General features: G+C 37.5%; 1 protein-coding gene across 1 annotated transcript in view; it reads right to left on the bottom strand.

Moving 5' to 3' along the window:
* GRIN3A (glutamate ionotropic receptor NMDA type subunit 3A) overlaps positions 1 to 19,381 on the bottom strand; it is a 152,302-nt gene that overhangs the window by 92,694 nt on the left and 40,227 nt on the right. The window contains exon 2 of the mRNA XM_057722448.1: positions 14,832 to 15,436. Coding sequence (XP_057578431.1) covers positions 14,832 to 15,436 — 605 coding nt within the window. The remainder of the gene's footprint in view (positions 1 to 14,831; positions 15,437 to 19,381) is intronic.

The following is a 19,381-nucleotide window of genomic DNA, read 5'->3' as shown; positions in this document are numbered from 1 at the left end:
AGCAGAACACATTCATCCATTGCTTGCCACAAACATTACTCTAATTTACAAAAGCAAATACCAGTAGTAAGAAGTTATGCTGCCACAGAAGAAACATAGAAAAATCAGAAAGTGTGAAGAATATACTAATTTTCATTAGAGATATAAATGTAAATCACACTTGAAGATGCTACTATCATTAAATGCAATGAAACTGCTCATTTTGGTAGATTGTGTATAGTAGTAATTATTTATGTTAGCATTCCCCAGTGGGACTCTACCGCTTTAAATGAATTCTATTTTGCAACAAGTAATGAAGTCTCAGTTATCTTAGACTTTAAAACAGCTTTCTGCTTCTTTAGGGAAGTAGGGAACCAAGTCATTAAAAATATACAGATTAATCAATTGATAATTACCTAGGTACTATTATAGAAGGGTGACCACAGCTGTGTTTCTGATAAGCAATTTACCATTAGATGTATTAAGACACACACACACACACACACACACACACACTGACATAGTCTGGAGAATAAAATAGTTATTAATAAATAGGTTAACTTTATTAACAATTTAATGATCAGGAAAGTATAGTTGTAGAAAGAGAAGCCCATCATTATTTTAAGAATATTTGGGGCTTAATGATTATAGACTTTTGACTGGATAGACCTACAGAGGACTACCGTTGAGAAATGTATACTTAAAGCATCTCAGAAAAGAGGCCTTCAGTAATCTTTCAGAGAATATCTAACTCCCTCATGCCAGTAAAACCTATTCCTCATTATCCATGTTAAATAACATTCAACATGGCCACGACCAAAGGGCGATGCTCAGTTGTCTTTGAGGCACTCATCTGTCACAGAAAGACATATCCATCAGGATCTAAATGTCTTTCATTTTCCCAGATTGGAAAATCCAGTGTTTGTTTCACTATGCAATTGGCACCAAGAAATTGGGTCTCAGAGAATCCCCATTTATGATGGATTATTTTATTTTATTTTCAGTTTTACAGAGAGGATACATTAAAATAATCTCATTAATAGCTTTAGTTATTGTCACCTTCACTATGTATTCTTTGTAATGGACTGACAACGCATAGCAAAGTTTGAATACTCACTATGTTAGTTAAAAGATTACAACATTGAAATCTTGCTTTTGCTTAAATTGATTTCTACCATGTTCCTTTTTATGTTGCCCCGGACTCTTCTTGGATGAGCAAGAAAAAGGAAAATTGGGCATAATTTTATTGGCAAGGTAATCTGATACACATACCAGGCACTGTTCTTAGTATGAGTTGTAGAGTTGAAAGACACACTCATTGTTCTCAAGGAGCTCAAAGTCTAGTGATGGGGAGAAAGAAACGCGAACAGGCAATTCTAAACCGGTGTAATGAGCATCCCAATGAGGCAGAATCTGGTGCCACTGGAACAGGGAGCTAGGGCACCCACACATCCCACCCTAGGGGGGACAAGGAAGGCTTCTTAGAGGAGGAGGTATGAGAGCTGAATCTTGAAGAAGGAATTACAGTTAACCAGGACTGATGCTGTCAACCCAGGGTGATGCATGTGCAAAAGCCAGAGACAGAGAGAGCAAGTGGCATGAGAAGTGGTGAGAAATAAGGCTGGAGATGAGGGTGGGAAATGAGTTACAAAAGGACTGAGGCCACGATGAAGGTAATGGAGAACCATCTAGAGAATTTTTCTGCGGAGGGACAGGATCATCAGCTTTGACTATAGAAAGATTTTGTTTTCCTGGTAGCTATATATGAAATGATTTGGAAAGAGAAGGGGGCTGAGCATAGTTTCAGATGTGAGGAATGATGCTCCTTTCCTCCTCTTGCTTTCTCTCTTCCTCTCTCCCTGCTTGTTTCATAAGGGACTTAAGCTGACAAGGGCTAAGGTAATAATGGAAGTGGAGGAGATGGCATAATCAAGAGATATACAGTTTCAAAAAGAAAAGCAGTGATTGCAGGAGGGCCAAATGCACAGGGTTGCATTGAATTCTCAAACTATACTAAGAATGTGTAAAACTCGGCTTGATGGATGGTCATATAAATAAGACCTGGAGTATTTGGTTAATTATCAGCTAAATGTAAGCCCACAGAGCACTGTGGGTAAAAAAGAGAAAAGGAACCTTAAATTCTTTTAATAGTAATTTAGAGCCTGCATCACAGGGACCAGTAATACCACTACATTCTGTGCTGATCATACTACCACTCCAGCTTAGCTATGAGTTCTCAATAAATCTTCCAGCTGGAGTATTATGAGGAGAGGTAAAGAGGTGGAAAATTTAACAAGGGTCAGTAAGTATAAAATCCCATTGGAGAGCAAAGTAGAAACATATTCAGATTGCAACTGGACTCTAGAAGGTTTGCATGTCCATTTTATGAGACTGGATTTTATTTAACAGGAAAGGGGAGCCGTGAAGATTTCGAAGTAGAGTAATGATATAACCATAAGTCTGCATTGGTAATACTGCTCTGGAAACAGGTACAATGTCCACATAGGAAGGAAGAGATAGCGAACAGGAGACCACTTAGAAGACTAATACAGTAGCTTTGTCATGGTATGATAAAGGTCTGGACCTCACTCCCTGAGTGAGAATCTGGTTTAGCACTGTGCCTTGTGCACAGTGGGTGTTTAACAAAGCAGTTCAGGAATACATCTTTTTTATCAGCAGAGCTCCCAAGATACTACTCTACTTGAAAGAATAAAGCTCATTGGTTAATCTGCATGGAGGTAACATTACTTCAGTAAAAGTTCCCAATTATGTCACTAATTAAGAATATGGGGACTTCCCTGGTGGTGCAGTGGTTGAGAATCCGTCTGCCAGTGCAGAGGACATGGGTTTGATCCCTGGTCCAGGAGGATCCCATATACCACGGAGCAACTGAGCCAGTGCGCCACAGCTACTAAGTCCACGTGCTGCAGCAACTGAAGCCTGCACGCCTAGAGCCCATGCTCTGCAACAAGAGAAGCCACTGCACTAAGAAGCCCATGCACTGCAATGAAAAATAGCCCCTGCTCACCGCAGCCAGAGAAAGCCTGTGCGCAGCAATGAAGAACCAATGCAGCCAAAAATAAATAAGTAAATAAGTAAATAAATAAAATTTAAAAGAATATGTGTTAATTTGAATAGGAGCTAAGATAAAATCTGAACTTTTCAAATTATGTAAAAAATGTTTTTGAGACAGTTCACTAATATAAGCAAGATAGGTGTTGAACATATTTACGATGTTTTAGAAGCCACATTTGCACACAAAACTTGACAAACTAATTAAAAGATTTTCTTATTCATTAAAATAAATGAACAAAGATGTCAACAAAACAACACAGCAACCAATCAATCATTTATTCATTCCATAATACTCACTTTTGCCAGGCACTGTTCTAGGTTCTGGGGAATATAGTATTGAATAAAAAAGATAAAAATCTATGTACCTTCTATTCTATTGAGGGGACAGAATAAATGATACATAGAGAATATGAATGGGATGTTAGTGCTAAGTGCAAAGGAGAAAAAGTAAAGCACAGTAAGGAGATAAGGTGTGGCAGGATTGGTGGTGGTAGGTTGGAATTTTAGATTAAAGAGGCCAGGAGAAGGTGATAGTTGAGTAAGGGGCTGAAGAAAGGAAAGGAGCTGACCAAGAGGATATCTGGGTAAAGAGCATTCCCTGTATAGGGAGCAAGGAGTCTAATTTCCTTGAGTGGGACTGTGTCTGGTATGTTTGAGGAATAGCTAAGGGATTGAGGGACAAGAGAATTAAAGATGAGGTCAGAGAAAACTTATGGGGAGTGGGAGGTGGAGAAAATAGGATTTCGTAGGTCACTGTAAGGACTTTGTACGTGAAATGGAAAGCCACCAGTGGATTTTGAGCAGGTATGATATGTGATACGATATGACCTACATTTTAATAGGCTCATCACACTGTTGTGTTGAGAATGGACTACAGAGACGAGCAGAAGCAGAAAGACCAGTTAGGAGGTTGCTGATGACGGTTTAGACAAAAATTGATGATGGTTTAGACTGAGGTAGTAGCAGGTGAGAAGAATTAGTTGGATCTTGATAAATTTTGAAGCTGCAACTAACGGGATTTGCTGATGACTTATATAGTTGCTAGGAAAAAGAAATGTAAGGATGACACCAAAGTTTTTGCCCTGAGTGATCGGAAGGATGGAGTTGCCATTAATTAAGATACAGAAAACTGTAGAAGAATCAGGTTGTGAGATGAGTGAGAACCACCAGGAGTTCAATTTTGCTAATGCTAAGTTTGAGATAATTTATAGATATCCAAATGGAGTTGTCAAGTAGGTATGTGGAAATCATCTGGAGTTCAGGAAGGAGGTCTGGACTGGAGATACAGTTTGGGAGCCAGAACTCTATGTATGGTATTTAAGCAGATCACAATGGTAATTGTAGATGAGAAGGAGTCCAAGGAATAAGTCCAGGGCACTTCAATGTTTGGAGGTGGTGCAGGTGAGGAGGAACTAGCAAAGGAAACCAAGAAGTAGCCAGAGACGTAAAGCAGGCTATGTTGTGTTCTAGAAGCCAAGTAAAAAAGATACTTCAAGGAGAGGACATTGATCAACTGTGTCAAATGCTTCTAATAGCTCAAATGCAATAAGGACTGAGAATTGACCATTGGCTTTAGAAACATATAGGCCACTGGTGACTTCATGAGAGTAATTTCAGTGAAGTGTTGGAGCCTAATGCTTTAAGGGAAAATGAAAAAGAGAAACTGGAGATAACTCTTTAGAGAGTTATGCTATAAAGAGGAGAAAAATGGAATAGTGGTGGAGAGGAAAAATTAGGTAAACATGTAAATATAAATATAAAAAACAAATATATATATATATATATATGTGCAGGCTTTTATGCTGATGGGAATGATCTAGTAAATACAGAAAAAATTGTTGATGTAGGATAGAAGAGAGAGAATTCCTGGGACAATTCCCTTGAGGGGCAAAAGGGATTGTGCTCTAAGGTGCAAGAGGGGGTGATGCTTTTTGCTATGACAAGAGAGGAGCATGGACATAAGAGAAGGCAGAGAGAATACAGGGGCCAGAGGCAAGAACGTGGGTGGATATGGACAAGAGAGCTTGTGGAAGTTCTCTCCTGATTTGCTTTAACTCATTTAGGGCATTTAAAAAGGAAATTATAGAGCTTATTATACTCTCCCCCTTATAATTTATTTGAGAGAAGTTTTATTGCATTACTTTCAAAATGAGACCAAAGGCACTCTTAAAAAATACAGCAAGCAAATGACTTTCATAAGAAATGTATTAGACCAATTCCAACTAAAATGTTTAGTGTTTTGTTTTCCCACTTGAGTTTCTGAGAGTAAGTTATAAAATTATCTGGGCCTGGTGCTTTCTAAAAAATTGTAATTTTTCAATCACTTTTTCAATCTCTTCTATTAAACTTTCCATTTCTCTGGGTCCATTTTGGCAAATGATATTTTCCTAGGAATTTGTTGCTATAGAACTGCAGATAATATCATTTATATTAATTTTAGGATTTCTCCTCAATTAATTTGGGTTTTTGTTTTGTTAATTCCTTCTTTCTAGACCTGCTCCCATCTCTCTCTTTTCTAGTTTTTTGGATGAAGAAATATTTGTGTTCATATATTCTTTAATAATAGAATGTTAACTGCAGTATTTATCTTAATTTATTGGATTAATTACATATTCATATATTATTTTTAGTTTTTAAAACCTTGCTCTAAAATGTACCAAAGGTAAATAAAAATCTCCTGCTGCAAATAATGTTGCCATGTTCTTAAAGATTTTAAGACCTCTTGCCCCCTGATTTTTCTTCTATCTTGTTCAGCATATAAAGTTTTAGTAATCTTATGTTTTTATATTCATTATAAACTTACAACTTTTCTTGTCTTGAACTAGTTCTGTGATAATCCCGTTGTTTTCAGCCTTCATTTTGGAGACGTATGACTCTACCTTCGTGTTGTCCAAAGGCAGCGTCACCCTCATGTGCCTTCCTCCATGCCCAGTTGTTTGTAAGTCATATATTTATTTCTACTTGGATCTTTTTTCACGCATCAACTTGTCTCTTTGCATGTCTATTTCTCTCATTTGTTTTTCATTTAAAATTTCCCTCTTATCTTTGCTTTTTCCCCTTATTATAGTTGCCTTCCATTAATCATATCTGTGTCTGGGAATAGCTGTTTTGCTCTCTAAAGCCTTAAAATTTATTCTTCCCTTTGGGAAGTTTCTTTGTATCATTAAAATCTCTGTGTCCTTATTCTCTTATATCTTGAAAAATGAGCTGAATTTCTCCTCCTATGATTAGCTCATTATGTTTAATATTTTCTCCCTGAGGAATGAGAGGTTTGTTCATCCTCCATAAAGCCCTATAAACTTTTTAGCCTGTATGAACTTAATTTTGATATTTTGCCTTTGCCTGATTAGAAATCTTTGCCTATGTTATTGCTAGTGACATTCTCCCCAACTCCCTTCCCACCAGCACCACCTAGTTCTTATCAAGTTTACTTGCTCCTGTGCACTGAATCTAAATATTAATTTCTTGATTATTTTAAATTTAGCTCCAGATCTATGGAGCACAGCAGAAAAACTCAATAAAGCTCTTTTATAATGAGACAAAGGAATATTCCTTAAGTTTCCCCTTCTTCTTTTTCTGGGAGGGGAGGAGGAGGAGAGTTGGGAAGAGATCCACAAATGTTCAGGAATCCCATCTTTTCTTCATGTGATTCATATCTACAGTCGTGCAATGAATCTTCTGATCAAAAACATCGTCCAAAATTCTATATTTTTTCATTTGTCACAAGCTCACACTTGTATAGTGTTTTCCACACTCTTTATCATTGAAGAGCCCCTAAACTACACTCTCTTTGGATAGTCTTGTCTTAGAAAACTTAATTCTGACTTTTCATAATCTCCATAGACCTCGTGTTGAATGAATTACTATTTATATTTTATGTTTCTATTTTAATCCATGTGTGTAGTTTTTCTTAATTCTTCAAGACTTTTCCCTAAGACCTCTTATTCTCTAAATGACTCTCATTTTGCCTCCCTTCTTCAGGCTCTAGATTACTTCCCCTTTCTCCAGTATTGTTATAGTTTCTGGCATGTGAGTTTATCTACGGTTCTCTCACTTTTCCTTTAATGTTTTTTCTCTGTTTTCTTTTTCTGAATTTTGTCTTTCCCTCCCTTTCTCTCCCCTTCTCTCTTGCTTTTGGTCGACTTAATTAACTATTAATTTAATTTAATGCTTGTTAATTTAACTATTTCTGTTGTTTGTTGCCATTCTAGGCCTCCTCCCACCTCTGAAATCCATCTATTTACTTCCCTGTATTTTTTCAATGCCACTTTCACCATCTCTTCCTCTTTTTTTTTTTTTTAAATAGCCCTAGAGAATCTTTGTCTCTTTGTATGGCCAGCTACTAAGTTCAGCTTTCACTTTGTGACCTCTTTCCCTGAGGTAGACCCCTGTGATATCTGCCTCTGCCTCTATATTACAACAACATGAATTTGCCATCTTAGCCACAGAGCTTACCCTTGGTCCAATTCTGTCAGAGGATATTTCTTTGCTTTTGTTCTCTATACATGGGGCAGCTCTCCAAATTAAACATTAAATGTAGATGATTTCTTGAGTTACAATAACACCGTAACTGTCCTTCTGAACCCTCCTTATACCCTAACGTATAAGTATTTGGCAGCTGATTAACTCCATCTTTGCCCTTTTAGACTGTAAGGTCCTCAAAGGCATGGATTTTGACATTCTTCACATTCCGAGAGCAGCCTCTTCCATCGCCTTGCTGTGAGGAATGAACAAATCCTCCCTTTCCCACTGCTCTGCTTCGTAACACTGCAGGCTGTCTAGCTGAGAAAGACTTCCATGTTCATCTAAGTACCCATCACACTGAGTCATCTTTGGATCTTAGGGACAACACAGTGCCTGGCCAGAGTAACTAGCTCAGTGATGTTTGTGGGGTAAATGCAATTAAACACGTGTCTTTGGCTCAAATCAAACGTGTCTCTTCAAGAGCACGTCCTCACATTGCCAGAAGAATGGGGCTCAATCAACCAGGAAGAATTTGTATTTGTAATTTATAGATTATTCAAAGCATTAAAATTCCAATATAGTTCCTCCTGAACAATGGAGAGTATCAAAAATAGATATTAGTGCTATGGTAAACCACTCTGATGATAAGGAAATTAATAAGAATTGGAAACTGCTAAATTTCAATTTTTAAAGCAGGGGCCCCACACTGTAATCACTGATTATAACCTCTTTAAAAACAACTTACAAAGCTCATCTTTTAAAATAGATTTCTATCAGCTAATGAACAAACACCAATTTAATAACATATTAAATGTACATATGTACATGCATGGACCATTGGGGTCTGTTTTGCCAATAAGTGAAACTGTAGAGTGGAAGAACAGCTCTTGTCCTTCTTGACTTTTTCCCAAGGGAAGAAAAATATCAATAGTAATCTATGTGAGATTTCCCTGGTGGCGCAGTGGTTAAGAATCTGCCTGCCAATGCAGGGGACACAGGTTCAAGCCCTGGTCCAGGAAGATCCCACAAAGCCCACGAGACACAGTTACTGAAGGCCGTGTGCCTAGAGGCCATGCTCCACAAGGGAAGCCATCACAATGAGAAGCCTGTGCACCACAACAAACAGAAGCCCTCGCTCACCACAACTAGAGAAAGCCTGCGTGCAGCAACAAAGATCCAACACAGCCAAAAATAAATAAATAAATAAATAAATAAATAAATAAAACAGTAATCTATGTTATTAAGTCATGTTTTAGTATATCTCTTGGGCTGTGTGTGTGATGCGATAGGATCACTATGTCAAAAAATCAGACACATAGACATAGTGCTCTATTTTTCCTGCTTTCCTGTGGCACAACTGGCAAGCCAGTACTTCTCTCCTTTCTGTGTTTTTCTCCCACATGGTAGCTAGATTTGTTCCATACGCTGAGGTTGTTTTCCTTTCCCTTCATTTTTTGATGTAAACCTTGACTCTTCTCCACAATTATGGCCTGTGCCCATCCCTTGGACAGCTCCTTGTTGCTTTGTGTAATACCCCACCTTAATTCCTTCAGCTCTCTAGATCTGGCTCCAGCAATGGTCCAGGTGCTGATATCCCTTCCCTTAGCATAGCTCTGGCAATGGAACACTATGTAGTGTTTGCCAGATAAGAATCCATCCAAAGGGTTATAGGGACTGGAGGTTGAAAGTGGCCCTGGGACAGACCTGGAATTCAGAGTACAGCTGCAATACTGCCCTTCTTTTTTGACATATTTCCAAATTTTATAGTAGATGCATAAAAAGTAAAAAGTCAACAAAGAATACAATCACAATTTCCACTCAGGCAAAGAGAAGCTTGGAAGCTTTCCTAATTTGGGAAATTTCCAGTTTAAAACCTTCTGGAAGCTAGATTAAGCAAATTTAAGCTGTATTCTTCAAAATAGGGTCCTAAGGGAATATACATCTTTCACTGTTCCTTATGTGAGGCCCCCATGACTTAAAGAAAATTTTAGACTCAGCTCTTGGCATGACTTAAGTGACATACATGGAGAGGCAAATTCTAAGGATTTAGCCAAATTATTCTAGTGACAGGGGTTCCTACTGTAAACACCTGGAAACACAGACCTTAACTATTGGTCCTTAAGATTCGTGACACCAACGTATGTGTTTTCTACAAGTACTGACTCCTTGGTAGCCTTGCAGAGAAAGTTAACTTGGGAGTAACAGCTGGACACACTAGGTCACCCCACAGCAATGGGTTCTCCTTGGGGATCCAAGGAATCAGTGTTAACATCATCCAACCCCTGGCTTCCAGGTTCAATGCAACTGCATTTCTTTTGAGTACATGTTGAAACACACAGGCTAACTAGTTTGGCTCATTAGAGGTCTTCAGGACAAGAACACTTATACATGGGTAATCATACCTCCTGATTTATACAGCTTTGGGCTGAAAGAATATGAATTACAAAGTAATGGGATCCTGATTAAGGAAAGTTTATATTAATTCTGAAAGAGCCTGAAACTCGATTTAGATAGTTTAAATCTTCCTGTATGAAGTACTAACCTTTATACCTTAGGCATACCACTTAACTTTTCAAGGTAGAAATCCTTATAATTAAGGAAATTAAATTTTCCACAGATTAAATAACTTTGCCAGGGTAATAATGCCAGTAAATTATTATAAAGGTGAATGTGAATACCCCAAATTAGAATTACATTACACCGTCTCAAGTTCTTCTGGAACTCTTCTAGTATCCAGGAATGGGATGGAGACCATCATTAAAATATACCTTGGGACTTTTGAATGGGTATTTGTTTTACTCTTTTTTTCTGAAGCTTCCTAGTGCCTCATAATACCTGGCACATAATATGTTCTGAATAGTATGTGCAGAATCAATAAATAAAGCAATATTTACTATTAATGAAAGGCCAGTGAATGTTGGTATTTCTTGACCATGTAAGCATAAAGATGAACACAGCCTGGATGGGAAAGAGTCTCTCCAGCACACTGGACCATTTTTCAGGGACAACTGAGGAGGAGGCCTAGCAATGCTAGCTAATGCCAGAGGATAATCACTAGTAGAATGGGTGTTGTCTCAAGGAGGAATGACAACCAAACAGCCAGATCAAAGAAAATGGATAAAAAATATAGATAAGTGGAGGAGCATATTGTCTCTCGGCGAAAGAACAAAAGGAGGGGGTTGTAAGCTTCCTAGGGCACGTCCCCCGTTTTCTATTCTTTGTTTCTCTAGCATTAGCCAAGGTCCTAGCCTACTATTAGTAAGCTTCAACATATGTTTATGGATGAATAAAGGAATTAATCACTGCCCACTACAGAAGCTATTCAAAGAAGAAAGGCAAGATTCCAAAGCCTGCTGAGAAGCTCAAATAACTACTAGGACTGTGATTAATTAGCTAAAAGATCAGGGACTTCTTAGGCCAAGGGGAACAATGCGTCTATCGACGTCTAGGCTCTTGGAATTACTAAAGGAAGGATAACTGCCTTTGATCAGGCTATGAGCAACTCAAGGGGCTCTTTCTCCAGGAACATAGATTCATTACCACCTAGGGCCTTCAGATAAGCATGGGAAATCCTAACTCTAAGAACAGCAGGCAAGTCCTCAAACTCCTATTCATTTTCACTAGAGTCTGGTGTTTAGAATGAGATAAGGGAGTAAATGTGGCCAAAGCTAAAACCAATTTTGAGAAATAAAAACAATTTTTATATCTTAATGGTTTAAAAAAGATTACTCTCAAGGATTTTATGCTATCTTACTATATTTAGTTAATTTTTTACAGGATTATGATTTTATAAATATGTCATGGCTAATGTTCTGCCATTCAAGTGACATCCAATAGGCATATAAAATGCAAACTCCTTAGCTTGATGTATGTAATGGCCCTGTGTGGCATACTATCAAATTAGTAACTTTTCCAGAATCATGTCAGATTCTCGTCATAAGCAATGTATGCGCCAACTGTAGAAAACTTCTTTCAGATCTTGGTGAATCTGCATATGCCATTTCTTGTGCCTGTGAGTTTGCTCCAAACCAGAAAACTTCTATTCATTTATCAAGATCCAATCCCAGTGTGTTTTCCTTATCATCAGCTCTCTGAGAAGAGCTAATTATTTCCTCCTCTGTGTATCTGGACATATATCTATCTTTAAGGATCACGTATCCCTTTGTTTTGTAACCATTTACTTACTTTTCAACCTCATGCACTAGGCTGTCAGCTCCAAAATGGCAGGATGCATCTCTTCATTTTGTCTACCTCACCCTGGTTCAACAAATAGCCACTGACAGCACAGAAACACCTTTGCATATATATTTGTGAAGTTACTGCCAAATAGTATATCAGATACCATTGCTTCAAGTAATTAACATTTAATAAAACAACTTGCAGATAAACTGTTAAAGATTAAGTATGAACTTGGCCCCCAGGTGGTTTTGTCTGCCTTTAGCTGTGATGGATGTTTGCTCTGGCATGTGGGGACCCAGGAAGAGTTAAATCCATTTTACCTGCAATTATGTCTATGTAGTCTGCCATGAGAAATGATTTTTTTCTAATCCAGAGGCCTATGCTGAAAAAGCTATGTTTTTGGTGATTCCATTAACATTTTAAAGTGTTAACAATTCTGTCAGCATAAACTGGAAATGACTGTGTGAGAAATGAAAGCTTGCATAACTCTGACTCTCGCTATTCACGGCTCATTATCCTCAGGACTTTCATTATGCAGTGAGGAAGTAGGGTTGGCCTCACAAAATTTAGGAACAATTAATAAAATTACTATATGCAGATGTGACTTATGGACTGAGAAAAACTAACTTTTTAAAAGACTGTATTCAACAAAATAAATAAGGATGGTGAAAAATCCACAGATGTTTTATAGCTTAAGGCAGCTTTTCAGTTATTCATTATAAAGACTCCTTCCAGGGTTTTGCCCACTTCTCTTGACCCTTTCCTGAACACTTTGAAACTTTCTCTTTGACTGTATTCCTCAGGGAGTTTAAGAAGTCCTAGGCATATCTCCTGAAAGTTCTTTGAGTTCATTCTCGAACACATCCATGGAGATGAAAATATTGTTGCTGACCTGTATACACTGTGAGTTGCTGCCAGGCTTCAAACCTCACACTCTTCTTTTACAACTTTCAAAGTTTATGGAATAAACATGTGGAAATAGCCACAAGGGCAGAGGTTATCCACTAAACTAACATTCCATCAAAAAAAAAAAAAAAAAAAGGAAAAGAAGAAAACCAGATGGTATCTAGCTAAGTTAAAAAGAAAGAAAACCCTATGTTTTTAATTTAGACAAAATTTTATTTATCTATTAACCACCCATTATTCTTCTAGAGCAACAGATGGTGTAGGATGTAAGTATAATATAAAATTTCCTTTTCTTCTTTCTATGTTAATTTCAATAAATGTCTGTTAAGTAGCTGCTATATGCTAGGCATTAACTTAAATTGAATAAGTGTCTCCACTTAGTAGAATTTATATTTTAGTTCAGAAGTCAGACATATAGACAAATAATGATGGTGGAACGGGCTAAATGCCATCATATAATTTCATGTACAAAGTGCCATGGGATCTTTACAGAAGGAGGCACATGACTTTAAATTACATTTTGAGGAGCCAGAGAAATCAGTTTGATCTTGATAGAATGAACCCCAATAGTACATATAACCCAAGTCAACAAATATTTCTCTCTGTAGCTTCTAAACATTTTTAGGATCCAAACAGAATTATTTTTCTTGTGCTCTCCATTTTATATGAGACAGAAAGACATTAAATAACGTAATATAATTTTCACAAGTAGTTTTTCCTGTCTACTGTTTAAGATTGTCCTTTGAAAATAATGACTATTTGAAATTATAAATAAAGCCTTTGCTTATATTTTTGTTATGAAGGGGGATGTTTCTTATCTCAGATAAAATCCTGAGCCTCAATGATGAGCTAGTTCAAAAATAGTAGATTAAATCTGGATAGTGGCTATAAAATAAAACATGCATAGACTTTTTTTTTTTCATAGACTCTAATCTTGAGGAAATTCAAATACATTATGGGAAAAATGGAAAGTTCAGATGATGATAGAACACCTAATTTTATCATTAATAGATTCTTAATAAGTGAATTTTGAAATATTTTATTTTATTCTTTAGAGATTGTGTAGGCTATGCTTAAACTCTGCCGTATATATGGCATTTAGCATGTTGCCTTGAAAATAGTAGGTGCTCAATCCATACAAGTGAAATTAAATGTAAAATGCTTGGGACCTTCTGACCTTTCCTCAAATGTTCATGTCTTTTAAAAGGCAAGACACCATGCGGGTGCCTTGTGCTCTAATACACAGTCAGATGTCCCTGTTCCAAGAGGACTTCCTGAAAATGGGGCCAGACTATAGCTAAGCCTTCCTCTCTGAAACAGCAGTAATTCTCTGATTTGGCCTCTCTGACCATAGGCAGTCCTTTTCAAAAAAAATACCCTTTAAGGATTTCTCCTTTTTCCGGGGATCATGAAAACCATGTCTATAGCATGAATTATTCTTTAACTTAAACAGGTTTTTCATTCTAGCTTCTGAACCAGATTGAGGAACTGGAAAAACAAAAAAGATAGCTAATTTTAAAAAGATATCTATCTATCTATCCATCTATCTACTTGTCTAGCTAGCTAGCTAGCTAGCTACCTACTTACCTGTTATCAATCATCTATCTATCACAACTCCGCTATGGATAGGGATCTACTATTATATCCTTTTTACATAAATGGATATAGGACATGGGAAACCAAGGCTCAGAGAAGTTAAATCACTTGACCAAGTCATGCAAAGCTAAAATTCAAGCATAGAGAATCTGGCTCCAGGGTCTACGTCTTTAACCACTTCTCTGTTCTGCCTTATGCATCATAACCTGGGAGTAGAGAGAAAAGTCTGTCTCCTGCATGACTAATTTTTTTCTCTGTATAGATTTAGAGAGATTTGTCCAAGTCTGTTGATATAGGAAAGAGTGAGGAGGAATGGAAACATTTGTTGTGCATCTACTACGAGCTGAGCACAGTGTTAGGTACTTTTCATATATAATTTTGTGGCTTCTTTATTACAATATATCAAGCTATTTAATATTATCCTAGTTTACTAATTAGAAAACTGAGGCTCAGAGTTTTTAAATAACTTGTCAAGAGCACACAGCTAGTATGGGACTAAACCAGAATTGAAAAGCGGGACTGAGTGTTCCCCACCATATATCATGCGTTTTCTGCAAAGGGGATAGACAGGGAAATTTTACTTCCTATCACAGTCCTATGAATGGGAGTGTAACCCAGGCCTTGCATCCTACCTTGATAAATATTGTCCTGAAGTGAGATTTGCAGTTTCCACATCCATGCAGTTCATCGTGCTGGGAATGAGAGCAAGTTCTGGTTGGATCATGGTGGCTGTGGCTACAGCTCTTGCAACTAGTTCCATGGCATCTTGTACATAGTACTCAAAGACAGACTGTGTTGTTTTTCCATGAGCAATGAGCCCTAAGGGCAGACCTTCTGTCCTCAGTTCCTCGACATTCTGGGAATCCCCCAGCACCCAACGAAGTTCAGGGGGCGCTACCCCAAACGGGGTGGTAATTTCGAAAATCCGCCGGATACTTTCCATGTCGCAGCCAAACATAACCATTGTGGGCGTACTGTTCTTAATGCTCTCGAGCTGGACCTGCAGGAAGCTCAAGAGGTCCTCAGTGGAGGAGAGGCTGGTGGTGATGTTGATGACAGAGCCCAGGTGGAACTTGGAATTATTCTGGGTAAGGAGGAGGAAGTCAGTGATGTTCCAGTCTTCCTGGCAGAGCAACAAGCTAAAATTGTACCAGTTGTTCATGGTCAGGATTGAGACAGTGACATCAGCATCAGAACTTAATGAATTTTCTAAACTCAGTTGGAGGTGAAGGGGATTCTGTATTTAAAGATATGAAAAAGAAGAATTAGAAAGCATTGGCCAAAGATGATAACATAGGGTACTTTTGCTTTCTTATGAGGCTTAATCTTTTATTTTTCCCTGTGATATGCAAGTGCCTCTGGGATAAAATTCCCATAATTTGGAAAGCTGTGTTTCCTGTCTAATGGAATTGATTCCTTATAACTGATTTCCTCATAATTTTTGCTCAAAGTACCAGAGGGCAGATGGTTCTTGATGTAAATGTCAGAGCCGACACAACTATATATTTAATCTTAAGTTTTTATCAGGCTTGTCTACTTCCTTACAGACAGTCCCCTTTAGGCATCCCATTTCTAACTATCCCTGTTCTTAACTCGTTTGTTAAATTTTCCTGTCAGGTGAAATAATTGAAAGAAATTACTTTTGCTTCCCTTTAAAACTACTAACAGAAAAATCTTAAAACAGTGCAGGCATCAAGGATGGTATGGAAAAAGGATGCATTATAGTCTCCCAAACTTCTAGCCCCTGAGGAAGGCACATCTAATATATGTGGTGCTATGGTCTGAATGTTTATGTCTCCCCAAAAAGTCATATGTTGAAATCCTAATCCCTGATGTGATAGTATGAGGAGGTGGGAACTTTGGGAAGAAATTAGGTCATGAGGGCAGAACCCTTAGGAATGAGATTAATGTCTGAGAGGCTCAAAAGAATTCCCCCACCCCATCCACCATGCGAGACACAGTGAGAAGCTGGCAGGCAGCCACCAATGTTGGGACCCTGATTTCGAACTTCCAGCCTCCAGAATTGTGAGAAATGAAATTCTGTTACTTATAAGCTAGCCAGTGTGTGTTACAGCAGCCTAAATACACTGACATGTGGAATAATTAACCATATACTCATAAAAATTAAATACATCGTCTAATATTGAAGGTTTGATTGCATTTCTGTATCTACTGAGACTGGATTCTTGCTGTGAAAGGTGAAATGTGTGCCATTTAAACACATTTACGTAACTTCCACCACAATTTCATCTACTTATAGAACCACCAACTCAATGAAAGAAGAGTATTTTATTTGAAAAATCACAAACTATTAATCACATAGGTGAAGTGGAAATAGTCCTCTAATGAATAAATCTGCTAATTGTTCTTCCTGAGAGCAGACATTTGACATATTTATCCTTTAACTTTGACATCCTGAGGATGGTTAGCACAATGCTTCACACAAGGTAGGTGTGCAATAGATATGGGTCAAATTGAACTAAATATGTTTCCATTTTGGAGCTAATCAGACCACTGAACTGTTTTTGAGAACTTGCCAAACACTCAGGTCAATAACATAAGCAGAAAAGCGAGGAGGGCTTTCTCAGTAAAGTTTCATGCCCTTGTACAAAAGGAAAGAAGTGTGGCCTTCCTTTACCCACCAAAAAGTGTGTGACAAGAAATAGATTTTGAGCTGAACTTTGAATTCTTTGAAGGGTTAAAAGGATTCTGACATGTGTAGAATAAGGAGTGAGGATTCCAAAGTAATTTATGGGAGAAAAACTATCACCAAAGACAGTAAACGAGAGTAATCATATTGGTAGGTAGGAGGGAGTCTTAAAAGTTATTTTCAGAATTTGACTTTTGTCCTTCCAAACTAAGCTTTTGAGCAGGACTTGTAATGGTAAAAGCAGAGCTTTTGGAGGATCACCTATCGGTAGCATTCAAAAGAGAGAGGGAAAATAAGCCCTGCAGGATTTTGATTAGGTGCTAGGGGTTTAAACTGGAGGCCAGTGTTGGTAATGATGGGAAGAGTGATTAAAAAAAGGTGTTTGTTTTCTTTCTAATTAAAATTTAGTGACAAAATCAGATGTAAGAGGCAAAGAGAGAAGGGTATTAAGAAACCAGGAGACAGTATCCAGTAGATAGTTCCTGTTTCCAGGCTTAGGATGCCATATAAGATAAAGGAACAGTAGCTTCACTTCCTCACTCCTACTATTGATGAATATAAATGGCACCAGAGAGTTCTTTCTGTCCTCATTTAACTTTCTTCCTTTCCTTCTTCTTTGTTATTTCCTCCTCTGCCTTAACCCTCTCCCAGAATCAACGAGCAATGGAAGGCAAGCTTTACATTTAGCCAGCAGGAACAAATTATTCCCAACTGTTTTCTTGGCCTCAGTTCCCTATTCTGTTGCCAGTTTTCCTTCTAAAATATAAATATGACCATATCATTCTTCTGTACCATAACGTCTGAATCACCCACAGGACAAATTTCAAAATCAATAGTATGGTATAGGAGGCCATCCCTAATCTTTAACTTCACCTCCAAACACTCCAAACACTCACCCCAAGACAAGCCATAGTGGACAATTTATTTTTCTTGTGTCACCGTGAGCATTTTCACATCTATGTGAATTTGAGGTGCTGAATTCTCCACCTGGGATTGTACTTGCCTGTGTTCATTCTCATCCTTCAGAACTCAGCTCCACCATGCAGATTTCCAGAAACTAGTTTATCTTCCATTTGCTACTGTTTCTGCTGCTGATCTTTGTTTCTCACAGTATTTTTGCCCTTTTGATTTCCTGCAGTGGGGAACTGGGTTTTTCTTTGATTGCTCCTCTGACTGTTGCCCAAGCAGAATTAACCATCTCATGTCTGTGTCAGGGTGTCATTTTGTTCATCCCTCTATTACAGTAAGTTAGTTATCTGGTCAAGTGTTTATCTCTCACATTAGACTGGAAGCTTCTTTAGGATAAGGACTATATCTCAACCATCTCTTCTAGCACAGTTATTAGTTAACCAGAGATAGTATTTATCAACTGGAATTTTCTTTTGTTCTTCCTGGGCTATGACCATAACCTTGTCACTGAAAGACAAGAGAGGAAAACCATTTCCAGTAGAGCTTCAAGACCCAATATTTTGCCCCCAGTTCGAACAAAGTCCCATCCATACACTTCCTACAGAGGGATTCATTGAATCAGTATGTGAGGATCATGTTCTAATGCAGGCAGAGATGAAAATGTTCTCCACTTGCTAAATAGGAAAGTACAATTAGCTAATCACATTGAGCATTCACCACCAGAGCAACAAATGCATCTAGCATGAGACAGAGACAGAGTAAAATGAAGGCCCCCCTTCCCAGGGATAATGATTAATCCTATAATCACAGTCATCCCTTCAAACAATTCTATTAAGAAAATCTAGATGTGGAAGTTAATCCTGACACAAATTTAAGGAACACAATTCTTCAAATAAGTATTTATTAAAATAATAGTTTATAAACATCTAATGATACTGTATTTATCTAGCAGCCTCAGATGCAGCATCTAATTTCTCTCCATATAATATAATAAAGGGAAAGGTGCATACACATGTGTGTGCATGACACACACACACAGATATGAAAACATAAAAAATTCAAGACATAGTAAAACTTTCATCAAAATCTGGGACAAAAATTAAACAGGATCAATGAAATGAAACTGAGAATCAAAATCTATGCCTTACATATAGTTTGCTGTTTGCAAAAGAACAACCCATGGCCTGAAAGAAGGCATAATTAAAAAAAAAAAAAACTTTCCACATTATCTCCTAAATCAGAGATCCAATAGTAAAACAGCTTAAGAATCAGGAAGACTCTCTCAACCATGCTGATAGTGAAAACTGCTTCATAAGTGCATTCAATTTATATAAATTAAAATATACAGGCTCAGTAGAAGGAGGTAGGGGGAGAAAAAAATGAAGTTAAATAGTACTGATAATTCTAATTATTCTGAGTGTACTCTTTATTACATATGACTATTGTATATAGGTATTATGCATTGTAATAAATATGTTATTGCATACAGTTATACACACAAAATCATATATGCCAAATTAAATAGGTAATTTTTAAAAACTGAAGTATAGTTATTGTACAACATTATGTTAATTTCAGGTGTGCAACAGTGATCTGACCTTCAAATATATTATGAAATGATCA

This window comes from Hippopotamus amphibius, chromosome 2 (genome assembly GCF_030028045.1).
Source record: "Hippopotamus amphibius kiboko isolate mHipAmp2 chromosome 2, mHipAmp2.hap2, whole genome shotgun sequence".
Lineage (NCBI taxonomy): Eukaryota > Metazoa > Chordata > Mammalia > Artiodactyla > Hippopotamidae > Hippopotamus > Hippopotamus amphibius.
This window is presented reverse-complemented; position numbering and strand designations above follow the sequence as displayed.